General features: G+C 35.4%; 1 protein-coding gene across 3 annotated transcripts in view; it reads left to right on the top strand.

Moving 5' to 3' along the window:
- The window catches only part of LOC113067292 (protein diaphanous homolog 1-like), an 88359-nt gene that overhangs the window by 37285 nt on the left and 35531 nt on the right, over nucleotides 1-15543 (top strand). For 2 of the 3 annotated variants that reach the window (XM_026239684.1, XM_026239682.1), the window contains 3 exons: nucleotides 1474-2055; nucleotides 7150-7264; nucleotides 7362-7370. In XM_026239684.1, coding sequence (XP_026095469.1) covers nucleotides 1474-2055; nucleotides 7150-7264; nucleotides 7362-7370 — 706 coding nt within the window. The remainder of the gene's footprint in view (nucleotides 1-1473; nucleotides 2056-7149; nucleotides 7265-7361; nucleotides 7371-15543) is intronic. The other variant, XM_026239683.1, reaches the window with a different exon arrangement.

Below are 15543 nucleotides of genomic sequence, written 5' to 3'. Positions count from 1 at the left end.
CTGAATTAGTTGGCATCGATTGCTCATGAATCGATTTTCCACTTCACACGAAGGTGCAATACAGCGTTAAGAAAGACAACACGTTCTATGCAAATGAAACATTCCTCAAATCATTACAGTAACATTTATTTTAACATAGTTTAAGTTATCAGTAGAATATAGATTATAAATTAAATTATCAAATGGTCAGTAAAATGTTCACACGATATGTTGTGACGGTTAGACGAACCGGGTATCCCTCACTAATCTTCCATCCTCCTTATCCCATTTTGCCACTTGTGCCGCTACTTGACATGGGTTTAACTACTTCTAAAAAAATTATGTATTACACTTTTATATTAATGGTAAGGTACTACAATCAGAATTGATTGGCAAGCAGCTGCAGTTACTTCTGTTTAATGCAGTATTGATTGCCATTGGTTAATGTTTTCAATAAAAAGCAACCTATCTAAAATGAACAGAGAAACAAAAAGGTCTGAGAATGTCCAGCAGCTCCATAATGAGCTGTCTTTTGGAGGCAATTTTTTTTAATATATATATAGCCACGCCAGGCAAAATGTCAAAAGTGCTTAAGTTTTGCCGAATAAAAAAATTTAAATGGACTAAACGGCTCCGCATCTGGCGCCGTCTTTGATTCAATACAAGGACACGCTGGAACTGGACACCACCGTGCTTACCCATTTATAGACCTTTGCCATTTAGAGCCAAATTGTTTGCCAGATTTTAATTATCAAAATGTGATTGCCAATTCGCTTTAATTACATTACGAAAAAGCCTAGGCTAATTACCACCATATTAGGTCTGATACCACATAAAGTCAACTTCATAAATAGGCCTGTATCCATTGCGAACATAATTTATTATGAGTCTTAAAATGTCCATAACGTAAAATCATTGTTGAGCCACAATATTGTCAACATACCTGGTTTGACTTGTACTGCGCTTCGCTGATTTCTAAAGACTGCTTCACAGTGGCGGAGACTAGCGTATTGAGCTCAAACAACGCTAAGAGAGAGCTTACGAATGGTCCAGACCAACCTTACGAAAGTGTGACTTACAGAAGATATACTTAGCGTACAAACGTGTCGGGAATCGTGCCATAAGGTTAAAAGAGAGGTTAAGGTATTGGTTAAGAACTACTTGGTGATAAGAACGTTTTGGGGAACCGGGCCCAGAATTGTGAGATATAAACAAGTCCTTTTTCAAAATTTTCATTTTGCAATTCTTAGTTTGTTTTGCGAATTTTTAAATTTTTTCCAGGATTACAAGTTTATATTGAAAGTTTTTTGCAAATCTTAATTTATTTCTTACAATTCTGAAAAAAAGTCAGAATTTGTAGATTAAAAAGTTAGTTAAATTACTTTTACGTTTTTTTTATTTTTTTATTCCGTGGCAAAAACGGACTTCCACTGTATTGTTTGAAGTGAAATTAAATCAAAGTTTGTACACCTCTGTGTTTCTTCTGTTTGTCAGATTGAGAAGCTCTCTAAAGATCTCAAAGAAGCCAAAGCGAAGGTCATCACTGTGACCGTGCCTGTGCCTGTGGCTCCGCCCCCCAGCCAGTCAGCTTCCTCTGTGCCACCTCCGCCTTGTCCTGGTGGAGCTAGCCTCCCACCTCCTCCTCCACCGGGACAAACAGCTATGCCCCCGCCACCACCGCCGCCTCCTCTGCCCGGAGCACTTGGCCTGGCTCTGCCCCCTCCACCGCCTCCTTTACCCGGAGCACCTGGTATGCCACCTCCCCCTCCGCCTCCACCTCTTCCCGGGGCAGCCAATATGCCGCCGCCTCCTCCACCTTTACCGGGTGCACCTGGAATGCCTCCTCCTCCTCCTCCTTTACCTGGAGCACCTGGTATGCCGCCTCCTCCGCCTCCTCCACCTGGAATGCCCGGTATGCCTCCTCCACCTCCTCCGATGGGCGGTCCTGGGATGCCACCGCCCCCTCCGGGTGGGTTTGGTGGATGGGCGCCTGCTGTTCCTCAGCTGCCCTTCGGCCTCCAGCCTAAGAAAGACTACAAACCAGAGGTGCAGCTGAAGAGAGCCAACTGGAGCAAGGTGTGTATGTTCCCACATGTCTGCATCTCCTGTTTCGGATATAAATGATGGTACATTCGCCTCATCATCATCACTATTAGTCCAGTCACTATTAGAGAAATAGTTCTAGCTGTTTAATGCTCAAACTAGGTAATGATTCTAGAGGAGGGCACACAAATGAAAAGTAGTCAGACTTGGCGAACTTTTCTAGAACAAAATGCATAAAAAAGCAAATCAAAAGCTACGTAAAAATAGTAATAATAATAAGTAATTTAATGTGTATTTTAATTTAACACATTAATTATATTAATATTATAAATAAAAATGATATATATAATTAATATATATATATATATATATATATATATATATATATATATATAAAATATAAATAATTTTTTTTTGCTTAAAAAAATAAATCATTGATTTGCCAATGGGGTAAGAAAAATAAAGATAATAATATTAATATAACTAAAGTAAAATTATATATATATATATATATATATATATATATATATATATATATATATATATATATATATATATATATATTTCTCTAATACATACTCTAATGGCAATAATTATGTACAAGGCAAAAGTACTGATGAAGAAGATATTTTTGTGTGTGTGTGTCAGCATAGCCGTAGTTTCAACCCGTATGTCTCCCACTTGGAGTGGAAGTGACACACGTGACAATGAGCTGTTGATCATGAACACGCTGCTCTCTTCCTCCGATCTCTCTCTATCTCTCTCTCTCTCCCTTTCCTTCACTGGCTTTTCCTCGGCCTCCACAAGAGTAAAAACATCAAAACGGCCCTGTCTCCTATTAGCCTAAAGCTACTCTTTAATGGCTTCAGTGGAATTCATGAGTGTTTAGAGTCTCAGTGGTTAGAGCTCTTTGAGGATGTCAGTGAAATAGCTTTTTAATAAGCCTGTGTCTTTTGACTGTGTCTCCGAAAGATAATTAAATTGCTGGTAGAAAGGACAGCATTCTTTTGTAATTTAAATTAACATTTTTTTCCACTTTCCTCTCATCCTCTTCAGCGTAGTCGTCTTATCTCATGACGCTCCTGACACACACACTCTCGCTCTCGCTCTCTCTCTCTCTCTCTCTCTCTCTCTCTCTCTCTCTCTCTCTCTCTCTCTCTCTCTCTCTCTCTCTCTCTCTCTCTCTCTCTCTCTCTCTCTCTCTCTCTCTCTCTCTCAGGGTAATTAGGTGCTGCTGTATCATTAGAGGTTGTACCTTGTTTCTGTGTCCTAACCTCTCTTTGCCGAATCCTCTTTCCCCTTATGCATTTAATTCTCGTCTTCTCCTCTCAGATTTATGTTTTTTTTTCACATTTCAGTGGAAATGGAGGTGAGAGATGCTGCACTTACATAGACAGTCATTTAATATTCTCTGACTAATGGTGAATGTTAAACATTCACAGAGGCTTCGTCATTGCAATGCATTGTTCTTGAGTGCTTAATAGTTTCAGTATGCCAATCTATTTATGATTATTTTGGCAACTTTATATAAACAGTTACTTAACTAAAATTAAAAAAATATATACATATATGTATATGTGTATTAGGGGTTGAACGACTAGTGATTTTGATTTTTTTTTGTTATTTTAACTGTTGCAAAATGGAGCGTAAATGTGGAAGTCCTTCAAAGATTTATCCTGTTGCGCCCTCTATAGGACCGGCGACTAGTCGACGTCAACAAAAAAAGCGTCATGGCAGAGCGTTTAAGTCGACTAATCGATTAGTCGGTGCAACCCCTAATATGTATATTGTTTTTAATTATTTGTTTAATATACTTTGTTTTAGTTGAGTATAGTAGCCTAACTCACCAAAATTATAAATTGCCATGCCTTCATGTACTAAAATAACTAAAACTATAATAACTGAAATAAAATGTATAAAAGCGTTATCAAAATATAAATGTATAAAAAAATAACAGAACCACACAACAAAATGAATAAACCTTTACAAATCCAAAATTATCCTAAATATAATATATTGCATGAACCAATCTTTATGAAAACTTAAAAATCACAGAGATCATATATTTATATAAATTATATTATATCTGTGATTAAGTTCATAAAGATTGGTTCATGCACAGCTTTGTAAAAATGTCTAATGTTGATAAACATATATTTTACAGCAGCTTTGGACGTCAGATGCTAACAATCAGTTAATTTAATTCATTTTCCGTGATTGAGTCCCATCATTGATTCATCAGTTTCAGTGAATCTTTAAAAACTCGTATTCATGGTTAATAATACTTCAGTTTCTTGCTCATTATGGTGCACATAAATGAAATGAATTAAATATTATTTCCTGTTCAAGTGCAAAAGTGTTTTTTTATTTAATTAAATTTCTTTTTTACTGCATTTTCCTTCATGCATTAATCATTTGAATCTAATTGACTGCGGTGGCTGATGGTTGAAATAATTATAACTGATTGGGGAAAAAACACATTTTGGTCCATTTCAAATACAATTCCATGTAAAAGTGTGAGGTTGGTAAGATTTAAGTCTCTTTTGCTCACCAAGGCTTTAATTAATTAAAAAAAAAATATGCATGTAGCAGACGCTTTTATCCAAAGCAACTTACAGTGCATTCAGGCTATCAATTTTTACATATCATGTGTTCCCAGGGAATCGAACCCCCAACCTTGTGCTTGCTTGCTTGTTAGCGCAGTGCTCTACCAGTTGAGCTACAGGAACACTTAATTTATCAAACACACAGTAAAAACAGTAATATTGTGAAATATCATTAGTGTTTAAAATACGTTTTCTATTGTTATATATTTTAAAATGTAATTAATTCCTGTGATGCCAAGCTGAATTTATAACATATTCACTCTTCAGTCTTCAGTGTAAAAAACAAATCAAAAACAAACAAAAAACCTTTCTGAAAATTAGCAATGTTCAAAGTTGTTCTGCTGTTTCATTGTTTTATTTTGTAAAAATGGTGATGCAATTTATTTTTCCGGATCCTTTGAATAGAAAGTTCAAAAGAACAGCATTTATTTGAAATCAAAATCTTCTGTGGCTTTATAAATGTCTTCACTGCCACTTTTGATCAATTTATTGCATCCTTGCGGAATAAAAGTATTAATTTCTTTCAAAAATCCTTTGGAAACTTTTAAACCGTAGTCTATATACATAAATCAAAATATATTTATATTTAAAAAACAGGGACACTTTTTTTTTGTACTGTATTGCTTAGCCATATTAGATAACAGAGCCGCAGGACCATAAAAAACCCGAATGATGGACATTAGAAAGGTTTATACGTTGTGCACTAAAAACCAGAGAATGATAGAATTACAAAGGCAGTGAGTGGTTTTTTTTTTCGTCTGGCCGTCTCAGCATGCGTTGGGACCGCTTCGCCTTTCTCTCCTTTGTTCATAAAATTGGCATCAGTTTTAATGAGTTTCACCCTCTTTTATTCTCAGTCTATTATCATATTCTGTCTTCCTCTAATCCATGTTCTACATTTCTCATTCTGTCTTTGGTTGGTGTCTGAAGGCAGTTAGTCACAGGAGCTGCATTCATATCCTGACAGTCTGTTCGCTGCTGTTAAACTCATTTTACTCCCAGCGTTTTTCTTCTGTATAAATGAGGTTATCAGTTAAGACTGTGAGAAAGAGCTCGGTGGTATTTCATCTTCTCAAATAGAAATAAAGCCCCGGACTCCAGAATCACAAACTACGGTTCATTAGTCAGTTCAGTATCCACAAATGGAGAAACACATTCGAACCGTATGATCATATCAGCGGCGTCTGTTTAATGATATTGTCCAGAAACCAGGAGCACATTAAAGCAATAAGCCGAATGGATGTGATGTTGGCACAATGTATTAACAACAATAATAAATCATAATATAATATGTAAATAAACACAATAATTTTTTTTTTGTACAAAAATATAAAGTAACGTAAAAAAAAAAAAAAAGATTAAACCACATAATAAAATTGCTTAAATTACTATTTTACAAAAGTACCAACTGAAAAAAATATCTTATTATTATTATTTTTTTATAATTCCAGTCTCGTGCGAGAACTCCGTTCTTACGTATGTGGGTTCTTGCGTTATTTCCTTATTTCTTGCATTTTTTGTTGTGACGCAGTTAGCAGACCAGACAGAGCTGTCTGCGATAGTCATCCATCGTCCAATGTGAACACTGCAGCAGCTGAATGCTACCCCAGATAGTAACGCAGTGTGAAAACAACGGCGACCCGATGAGTTTGAAAGTCATGCAGTGTAAACTAAAGTGTTAGCTATACTATTATAAAATACTATAATAGAATAGAAGTAATCCTTAACAGATCTCTTGTCCTCCATTTCTTGACAATTGGAGAAAAGAAGATAATTTGTTAAGATGGGTGGATAAACTAATGAATGTTATATATGGATCTGATGGATGTGTAGACTCATGGATAGATTGATCACATGTGTTGATTGGATGATTGAAAATGAGAGATATATGAAACTTATGGATGTAAATATAGAGTGGGGTTGCCAACTGGTGGACAAAATAAAATAACAGCTATTTGAAAAACAAGTATGCTGATTAAACTTCAAAAGGCTGCGATTTCATGAAATGAACATGAGCGCTGCAGTTTCAAAGTCAGGTGCAATGCTTTGTTTACAGCCGTCACCAGGGAAACTGCTATATTTCTGCTGTTCCAAATGCGCCTCCTGCTGGCAAAGAATAAATGTGCCTTTTTATTAAGCCTGTCTGCTGTTTCTGTTCAGACCAAACAAGTTTTAAATGTGAACTGGTAGATTGACAAGAAGATAATGCATTATAAAAAGCAAAACATTTAAGAAGACCATAAATATATATTTGTATATGATATGTGATATGTGATACTTTTTTTTTACAGCCATTTTTATTTTATTTGTGCAGGTCCTTAAAAAATTTTATTTATGTCTTAAATTTGAGCTTAAATAGCCTGCAGATATCCTGGTCTGTCAAAACACATTCATGTTTTTAGGTATATAATTGTCCGGACTTCGGCTGGTGAGAAGGGTTCATTACTGAACCTCAAATAATTGTAGTTGAAGAGCTCAGATATAGAGGGATGAAGGTGTTAATGAGTGTTTCATGTTGTAGATCGCAGCGGAGGATCTGTCTGAAAAAAGTTTCTGGGTGAAGGCTAAGGAGGACCGCTTTGAAAACAAGGAGCTGTTTGCCAAACTCACCCTGACCTTCTCCACCCAGACCAAGAGTGAGTAGATCAGCCGTCCTCCAGTCACATCACACACACACCATCACACATTAAACATGTCTCTCTCTCTCTCCTCCGTCTGTCTTACTCAACACAGCCTCTAAAGGTAAGAGACGGCCCTTGCTCTGTGCGTTCGCATCTGTGTGTGTGTCCGCTGAGACTCTCACCATGAGATAAACTCTTAAAAATAAAGGTGCTTCAAAAGGTTCTTCACAGCGATGCCATAGAAGAACCATGTTTGGTTCCACAAAGAACCATTCAGTCAAATGTTCTTTAGAGAACCATCGCTTTCTTTCTTTTTTAAAATCTGAAGAACCTTCTTTCGACACAAAGGACCTTTTGTGAAACAGAAATGTTCTTCAGATATTAAAGGTTTTTTTATGGCATGTGTGTCCTGAAGGAGAGGGTGAATCTCATGAAAACATGTCCACAATTCACCCCAAAACTGAAATAAATAGCAAAAAACTGAAACTACAAAGAAAATTAAGCCAGATATATGACCATAATTGTAAAGCAAACAACAGCAGCAAAAAAAAAAAAAAAAAAGTAGGGGTAATTCTTTTTAACAGTTCCTTTATTTTATCGATTATTGTTGCTTAAGTACTAAAATTATGCATGCAAGCTCTTCATCAGACCAGAAGTGTGATTTAATTGTCATGTAATAAAAAATACTCCTCATGCATGTGTGATTATATTACTTGACGCTCGAAATTGAACTGAGAACGCACATTCTAAACAGCTTATATATATATATATATATTTGCCAGGCGAAATAACACTATAAATCACAGTTTGCTATTGTCAAAATCATACAATTATGGCATTAGGGGTCCAGCTCATCAATGGCTCAAAAGTTATCTTAACAATCGACAGCAGTTTGTTCAAATTAATTGTCAAAGATCTGATTTAAAAGATATAATATGTGGAGTTCCACAAGGATCCGTTTTAGGCCCATTACTATTTATTTTGTTCATTAATGACCTCTGCAAAGTTTCTAAAGTATTACATTTTTGATGTTTGCCGATGATACCAACTTTTTTTTTTATTATGGAAATAATTTGTCAGAAATTACAGAAAATATAAATTCAGAAATGGGAAAAGTTAAGAAGTGGTTTGACAAAAACAAATTGTTTAAATTGGGAGAAAACTAAATACATGATTTTTGTAATTGTAAAAAGAATCTCTTAATTGTAAAAAGAGTTCTCTCAGTAAATTGTTTCATATTTTTTTCTTGATATGTGGGGGTTATATACGACCTACACATGATCTTGAAGGGTTTCATGAGATTCACCCGGATGTCATATTTTCAGTGACCGTATGCAAAAGCCCCTCATGAATTAGAAATGAGCAAGAAGCAAGTGTCAGATGTGTGTGTTTCCTGCCACCTGCTCTTTGTCTTCTATGACTGGCCTTTTCAGTTTTATTGCATATTTATGTCTGATACGATATACAGCACTGTCGACTTCAACAAAGTTTGAGTTTTTAGGTCTGTGTATGTGGCTTCACCCTTCAGCAAATGACCTTCAAAGAGTGTGATGTTGTCATGCATCCGCCGCAGCCTCTCTCTCTCTCTCTCCCTCTCACACACACACACACCCACACACACAGTGTGTTTTCTGTTTTGAATATGGAACACGAAACCTTGAAATGTCATCTGTGGCAGCTGTTTTCCTCAGGACCACCTGAGCGCCGTGTGTGTCCAACTGTCTGAGTTGATGTAGGATAACCTTTCTGATGTCTGACTGTAAATGAATGCTGCCCTTTTCATATCTTCCATCTGTCTGTTCATGTCTGTAAAACAAAAACATTGGTGTGTGTGTGTGTGTGTGTGTGTGTGTCCATCCATCCATCCATCCATCCTTGAGCAAGATTCTGTTGTTCTCTTCTGTCAGGCAGCTGCAGTTGTATCTCTCTTTCTTTTTTTCTTTTTTTTTTGATATTTGCAAGTTGGCGCATTAATTAAATAAAAAAAAAAAAATCTGTCAAAAGTTAGAAATGCATTTGAAATTAGTTTCTTCTGCTCACCAAATCGGTACTTATCTAAAAAAAAAAAAAAACGGTAATATTGTTTTCTATTTGAATATATTTTCAAATGTAATGTATTCCTATGATTGCGAAACACAGAAGTATTGTCATTTCACTATTGTACAGTGCAATGCTTAATTTAAATGAATATTTTTAGCCATGTAGATGTATAACAACAGTCTTGAAATTACAAAAATACTAATGAGAAATCTAAATGAGTTTTAACTAAGAAAATATATATTTTTAATTGCAATTTTATAAATCTTTTACTGCCATTTTTTTTATCAATTTAATTTGTCTTTGCTGAATAGTTTTAATTTCTTTAAAAAAAAAAGAAAGTCTTACTGACCCCAAAATGTTAATCAGTAGTGTATAATAATATACAGTGTTAGAAGAAAAAAAGAGAAATTATTACAATTATGTACATTACTTACAAATTATTTTAAATTATAATACAAGCTTTTATTTGTGTATTAAAATATTAATTGCTATTGGTGGTAAATGTGTTAAACATTATATATATATATATTATATCATATATTATCATTATATATATCATATAATAAATATATATATATATATATATATATATATATATATATATATATATATATATATATATATATATATATATATATATATATATATATTTATTTCTGTCTTATAAAACACAATGGAAAGTCTCAGAAAGCACAGTTTTAGCTCATAAGAAAGTTAATTGACTGTCAAATACAATTATCACATTTTTTTAGTCCTTTTATTATTGTATTGTATTGTCTTTTCTGTCACATTTCTCTCCGTTTCGGAACAGTGAGAACAAGTTTTTCTGTTCATGCTTGCAATGCACTGCATCCGAAGGGTGTGCATACTTTGTTTTCTAATGGGTTTGTGATCATTTCTACGGTTTTCCTTGTGAAACACAAGGGATCTGTTAGTATTCAGTGTTTTTCAGTCCATTTTTGTTTATTAAAATAGTGTTAGTACAGTTTTTGGTTTGATTTAGCATGGAATAAATAGCTTGTATTAAATAATATTGAACTACAGCACTTAACTCATCATGAATGATCCATAAAATCATGTGCATTGTCCAGGAAATATGTGATGTTACTTTACTAAGTGATCAGAGGCAACGTTTTCACCAGCTGAACCAGAAAACAAGTGAGAACAATCCCACAGAAGCACATTGAAAGACAACAAGCACATCACGCATCACGGCACATTTTGCACAAGTGCTCGAATTCATTGAAAAATATAAAAATGTAGGTTGCTTCCCCTGATCACATTTATATAGGCACATGTGAATGCATTTTGAGGCACTTTTAAGAAGTCCATCTGAGTTTTGATGACTGAGTTTCCAATCACAGAGAGTAAGAGAGAGAGAGACTGATGAATGCAGCATTTTCATAGTCTGCAAATGGAGGCTGGTTTTATTTTCCTGCAATTTTCCCTCAATTTCTGCATTTAAAAGAGAGTGAGGCTTGTTTCACGGCTTTATGTGTGTGTTATTGGTGGACTTTCTCTGTGTGTCTTGTTGCGAGTCCTTTAATGTTTCTCTCCGTCTCGCTGGCGGCCTGCTTTTCCCGTCTCGACGGAGACCAGCGAGTCTCTCAGGATCTCGATCGCGGCTCGTGGCAGCCGGTTCAGCCCCTCACCTCTGCTCTCTGTCTCTCTCTCACACACACACACACACGCACACACACGACTCCTCTGATGTACACGGCAAACTACTTTATCATCACACACACGCTTGCGGCTGGTCTCGTCTCATATCAGTCCCTTAGAATTATAAACCCAGAGCTAGTGTGATGGCAGAGGACACACACATGTACTGCTCTCGCTGGGGATCGCACCATTATAAGTCATGTCAGAAAGATCATATTTGAGTTAATTGCACAAGAACACCTCCTAGTTACACAAAACCATCATTATGAGTTTGAAACACTGAACTTTTCCATGTCGGTGAAAAAAACACGTCCGATGTGATGGAGCTTAGTCAGGGTATTACTGTATTTAATATTTACAGGAATTAAAACAAGGCTGTGAGCGACTGAAGTACAGTGCGTTCAGATTCAGTACAGTACAGATTCTACTACTGTTTAACAACAACAAAAATTGTTTAGTGCTCCAAATCTTCACATACATTCAGGAATACATTTATTTTTTCAGTTTATTTTATTTTATTTACTTTTTTTTCTGGTGAAAAGTGCATAAACCATTGAATAATAAATAAGCTGTAAGGATAATAAGGATCCTGAAGTTTGACTCTCTTCCACATTAAAGGGATACTCCACCGTGTTTTCATATTAAACTATGTTTTTCACTTACCTAAGATGAGTTGATACATGCCTCTCTTGTCTCAGGGTGACACTTTGAAAGCACTTAGCTTAGCCCATTCATTCAATATGGGCCAAGCAGAGAAGCTACCAAACACCTCCACGTTTTCCCTATTTAAATACAATTACTCCCGTAGTGTAACTCGACCTACGACGGTAACACAAAACAAAACATTGCGCTTTTCTAAGCGTGTAAAATGGATAACTATATTGTATGGCGGAATACCATGGCAAGTGCTTGTAAGCACTTCGTCTTGGCGCAGTAATCACAATGACAGTATAATAAAATATAACGATTCAATTTACCACACCTTTATAAATTGCACAAATGCTTAAAGCAAAAACACATTGATGTATATTCATCATTTTGTACATCAAGTAGTTTAAAAATCATATGTATTTTTTTTCCCCTAGAGGTATTACATTGCCATCATGCTCTGATTAAATGACTGATCAAACATTTGTATATCTGAAATATATCTTTGATTGGACTGCCTCTGACATGACACCCGTGGTAGCCAATGAGAACGAGCGAGCATCACTTAGATATCAGTGTCACCTGCTGGAATCACTGAATGGTAAATCTCGCAGTGTGTGTGTGTGTATATATATATATATATATATAATTTCTTTTTCTTTTTTTTTTTTTACTGTAATGGGACATAAAAAATGTTTAAGGCTATTATTGGTTTGTATTTTGCCTATTTTAAAAATTACTTGTTTGCATGAACATGTAAATTAAAATTAAATTAAATTAAATTTATGCATTTAGCAGATGCTTTTATCCAAAGGGACTTACAGTGCATTCACACTATCAATTTTTATCTATCATGTGTGTGTTCCCGGGGAATCGAACCCCCAACATTGCACTTGATAAGGCAGTGCTCTACCAATTGAGCTACAGGAACACGATTTATTAACATTTATGACGTTAAACGTGTATCTGCATTTTCACAGCATTTAGATCGATGCCTTCCTGCATGACCCTCATTTGCGCACTCGTTTGCAGTTGATTAAGCCGTTGAACTTTTAAAGGTCGTCAGGATGTTTGGCTGTCGTCCACCTTCAGTCTCAGTAGAATGTTAATTGAAGCCCACTTACATGAAACAAGTCTTCAATGCTTCTTCCTGAATGTGAGCGGAGGATTGGCTGTTATAACGGAGGGTATTTATGTACATGGGGAAGTTTTAAAGGAACATTAGCACAAGGTTCTTATAAAAACAATAACAATAATAGTAGTAGTAGCAGTAGTAATAATAATTTTAAAACAACAAAATAAAATATTTAATCTCACACAGTGAATATACATTGATTTATACAAATATATTCTTCGGTAAAATATTTTAAAATATTTCGAGATTTATACATTTAGTTTTAGTACTTATTGTTTATTATTTGGTTTTGATTAGTTTATTATTGCTTTATTACATTTTAACAACTTAAAAGATCTTTACATTAACCAAACTTAATCTTATTCACAGTTAGTTGCTAAGGTAACATTTATAAATTTAGTTTAAGGTAAAGTACTGAAATTAGTAAAACAAAAACTAACAATTAATCATGATTAATCGCATCCGAAATAAGTTTTAGTTTACATAATATATGAAATATGTAATCTAAGAAAAATGTGGTTTATATATTAAATATATTCATATAATTGTATTATGAATATATATTGTAATACATGGAAATATTTTACACACACATACTGTATTATGTAAACAAAAACTTTTATTTTTGATGCGATTAATTGCACTTATAAAAAGAAATATCACTTGCTGAATATGTTTTCGTGTGTTTTTCCCTTTCTGTTTGTTTTGGTACAGACTGTCATCATCTTTCTTGTCCCCAGAAGACAGTCATGTCTAAATCCATCATAAAATTCTCTTAATAGGTTTTTGTTTTGGTCCTCATGGGCTGCTGGAACACATAAGTCCTCGCAGTGTTTGTCTTTAAGGGTCTCAGTCTTAATGTGTCCTTCATAAAACAGACTACAGAATACACCACCTGCTTCAACCATTCCCAAAAGCCCAGATATAAAGTCCGATCTTAACGTCCTCATAAACCCAGAGGTTCCCTGAAGTGCGCTGATATGAGCGTGTGTGTTTGTACGGCCTGTTCTTATCTCTTCTTCACTGGTTTTGTGCCATTAACTGCTGCTTTACTGTCCCTCAGAGTCTGTCGTTCACTTATATTGCAGGCTGTTTTGTGCGGCTCAGCTGGTGGGATGTAGGAAATTGCTCTTGACCGGTCTTTCCAAAGTAAAAGGACTTCAGTAATATCTTCAAAATGTTCTTCCTACCATTTTATCCTCCTACATCAATCAGGCCAGGTGTTTATTTTTTTTCTTTTATTTTTTTAATATTGTACCATGGTTTGTGTTTTGTGAAACCTTTTCATGATGATGGAAAGATAGAACATATCCATAAATCATAGCTAGTGTCTTTGGGAGTGTAAATTAATGCCAGTGTCTTGGGAGAAAAATGAATTTTGGGAATTTTTTGAAATTAAGTCTGTTAATGTTGAACAAGTGTGTTTGTTTACAACTAATGTTAGTCAGATTTTACATTGTTTATTGAATTTCTATTAAAAGAGCTGGATTTGTATATTTTTTTTGAAGAAAATCTGAGCTCTTCTGTGATGCTCTGGTTGTTGTGGTCAGTTAATGTTAGTGTTGTATGTTGTCGTTGGTTTCCAGGAAGTTGCCTGCTGTTGTTAAGGTGTTCGGAGTACCATATTTTTTGGACTATAAGTTGCAACTGAGTATAAATCGCATCAGTCCAAAAATACGTCATGATGAGGAAAAAAACATATAAAAGTCACACTGGACTATAAGTTGCATTCATTTAGAACCGAGAACCAAGAGAAACATAACCGTCTACAGCCGCGAGAGGGCGCTCTATGTCTTCAGTGTAGACTACAGGAGCACTTTTGAGCAGTATAGAGCACCCTCTGGTGGCTGTAGACGGTAATGTTTTCTATTGGTTCATTTCTCTTGGTTCATGTCAAATTAATTTTGATAAATAAGTCGCACCTGACTATAAGTCGCAGGACCAGGCAAACTATGAAAAAAAAAGTGTGACTTACAGTCTTTACAGTTTATTTTCAGTTCTAATAAACATTCTAATTGTCCAATATTCATTACTTTAGGTGTTTCATCTAATATCTATATTGTACCTTGTTTCGGCTTTATTTTAATGAAAACAATTGTTTTAATAGTTTTGGTTCTTAAGGCAAATATCGCAAAAAGCCACGTAATTGAAAGTGTCATTCCTGTCTACAGCACAAAACTGCAGAAGTATGCACCAAATCTGAATAAGCACTGAGAGGAAGGCATGATGGCTGATTTGGCAAACCGCACTAATGAAATGTCTCTGAGTAGTGCACTCAGCTTGACTTTGAGATTCTAATGGATGAATATGTGTGGATGAATGAGATTTCCTGTGTGTCTTTGCAGTGTGAAGACAATTTGAGCGGATGCATAATCTGGATCTTTCATTCTGGTTAGTCTTCTGTGTGCATCTCGTCTTGTTTTTGAAGATGTTTGCTCTTCTTTTTAAGGATGAGCCCTGTAATGTGTGTATACGATTGAGGCATTATGTGCTATAGGTTTAATGCTTTCTAGAAACAGAGTTTGCACAACCTACTCAGTTTAATGCATTAAGGTCCCCGTCTCTTTTCTGAAAGGTGAAGTCTGGTTCTTCTAAGCCTGTTTGCAGCCCGTTTCCGACCCTCTTCTCACATTGGTTTGCATAACGTGCAGGTTTTTGCCTTCAAACCTCCTTTATCATGCTCAAACACATCCGTTCATTGGCCTCACCGGCTCTGCCAAACGCGACAGATTATCGAGCAAGCTTTCTGCGCTGTTTCTCCGTTCCAGCATTCGTTTGCATTCAAATGCGCCACGTTCACCGGAGTCGC

Source organism: Carassius auratus, chromosome 50, assembly GCF_003368295.1.
Source record: "Carassius auratus strain Wakin chromosome 50, ASM336829v1, whole genome shotgun sequence".
Classification (NCBI taxonomy): Eukaryota; Metazoa; Chordata; class Actinopteri; order Cypriniformes; family Cyprinidae; genus Carassius; species Carassius auratus.
Note: the sequence above shows the minus strand (reverse complement) of the source record. Positions and strands in the feature narration are given on the sequence as shown.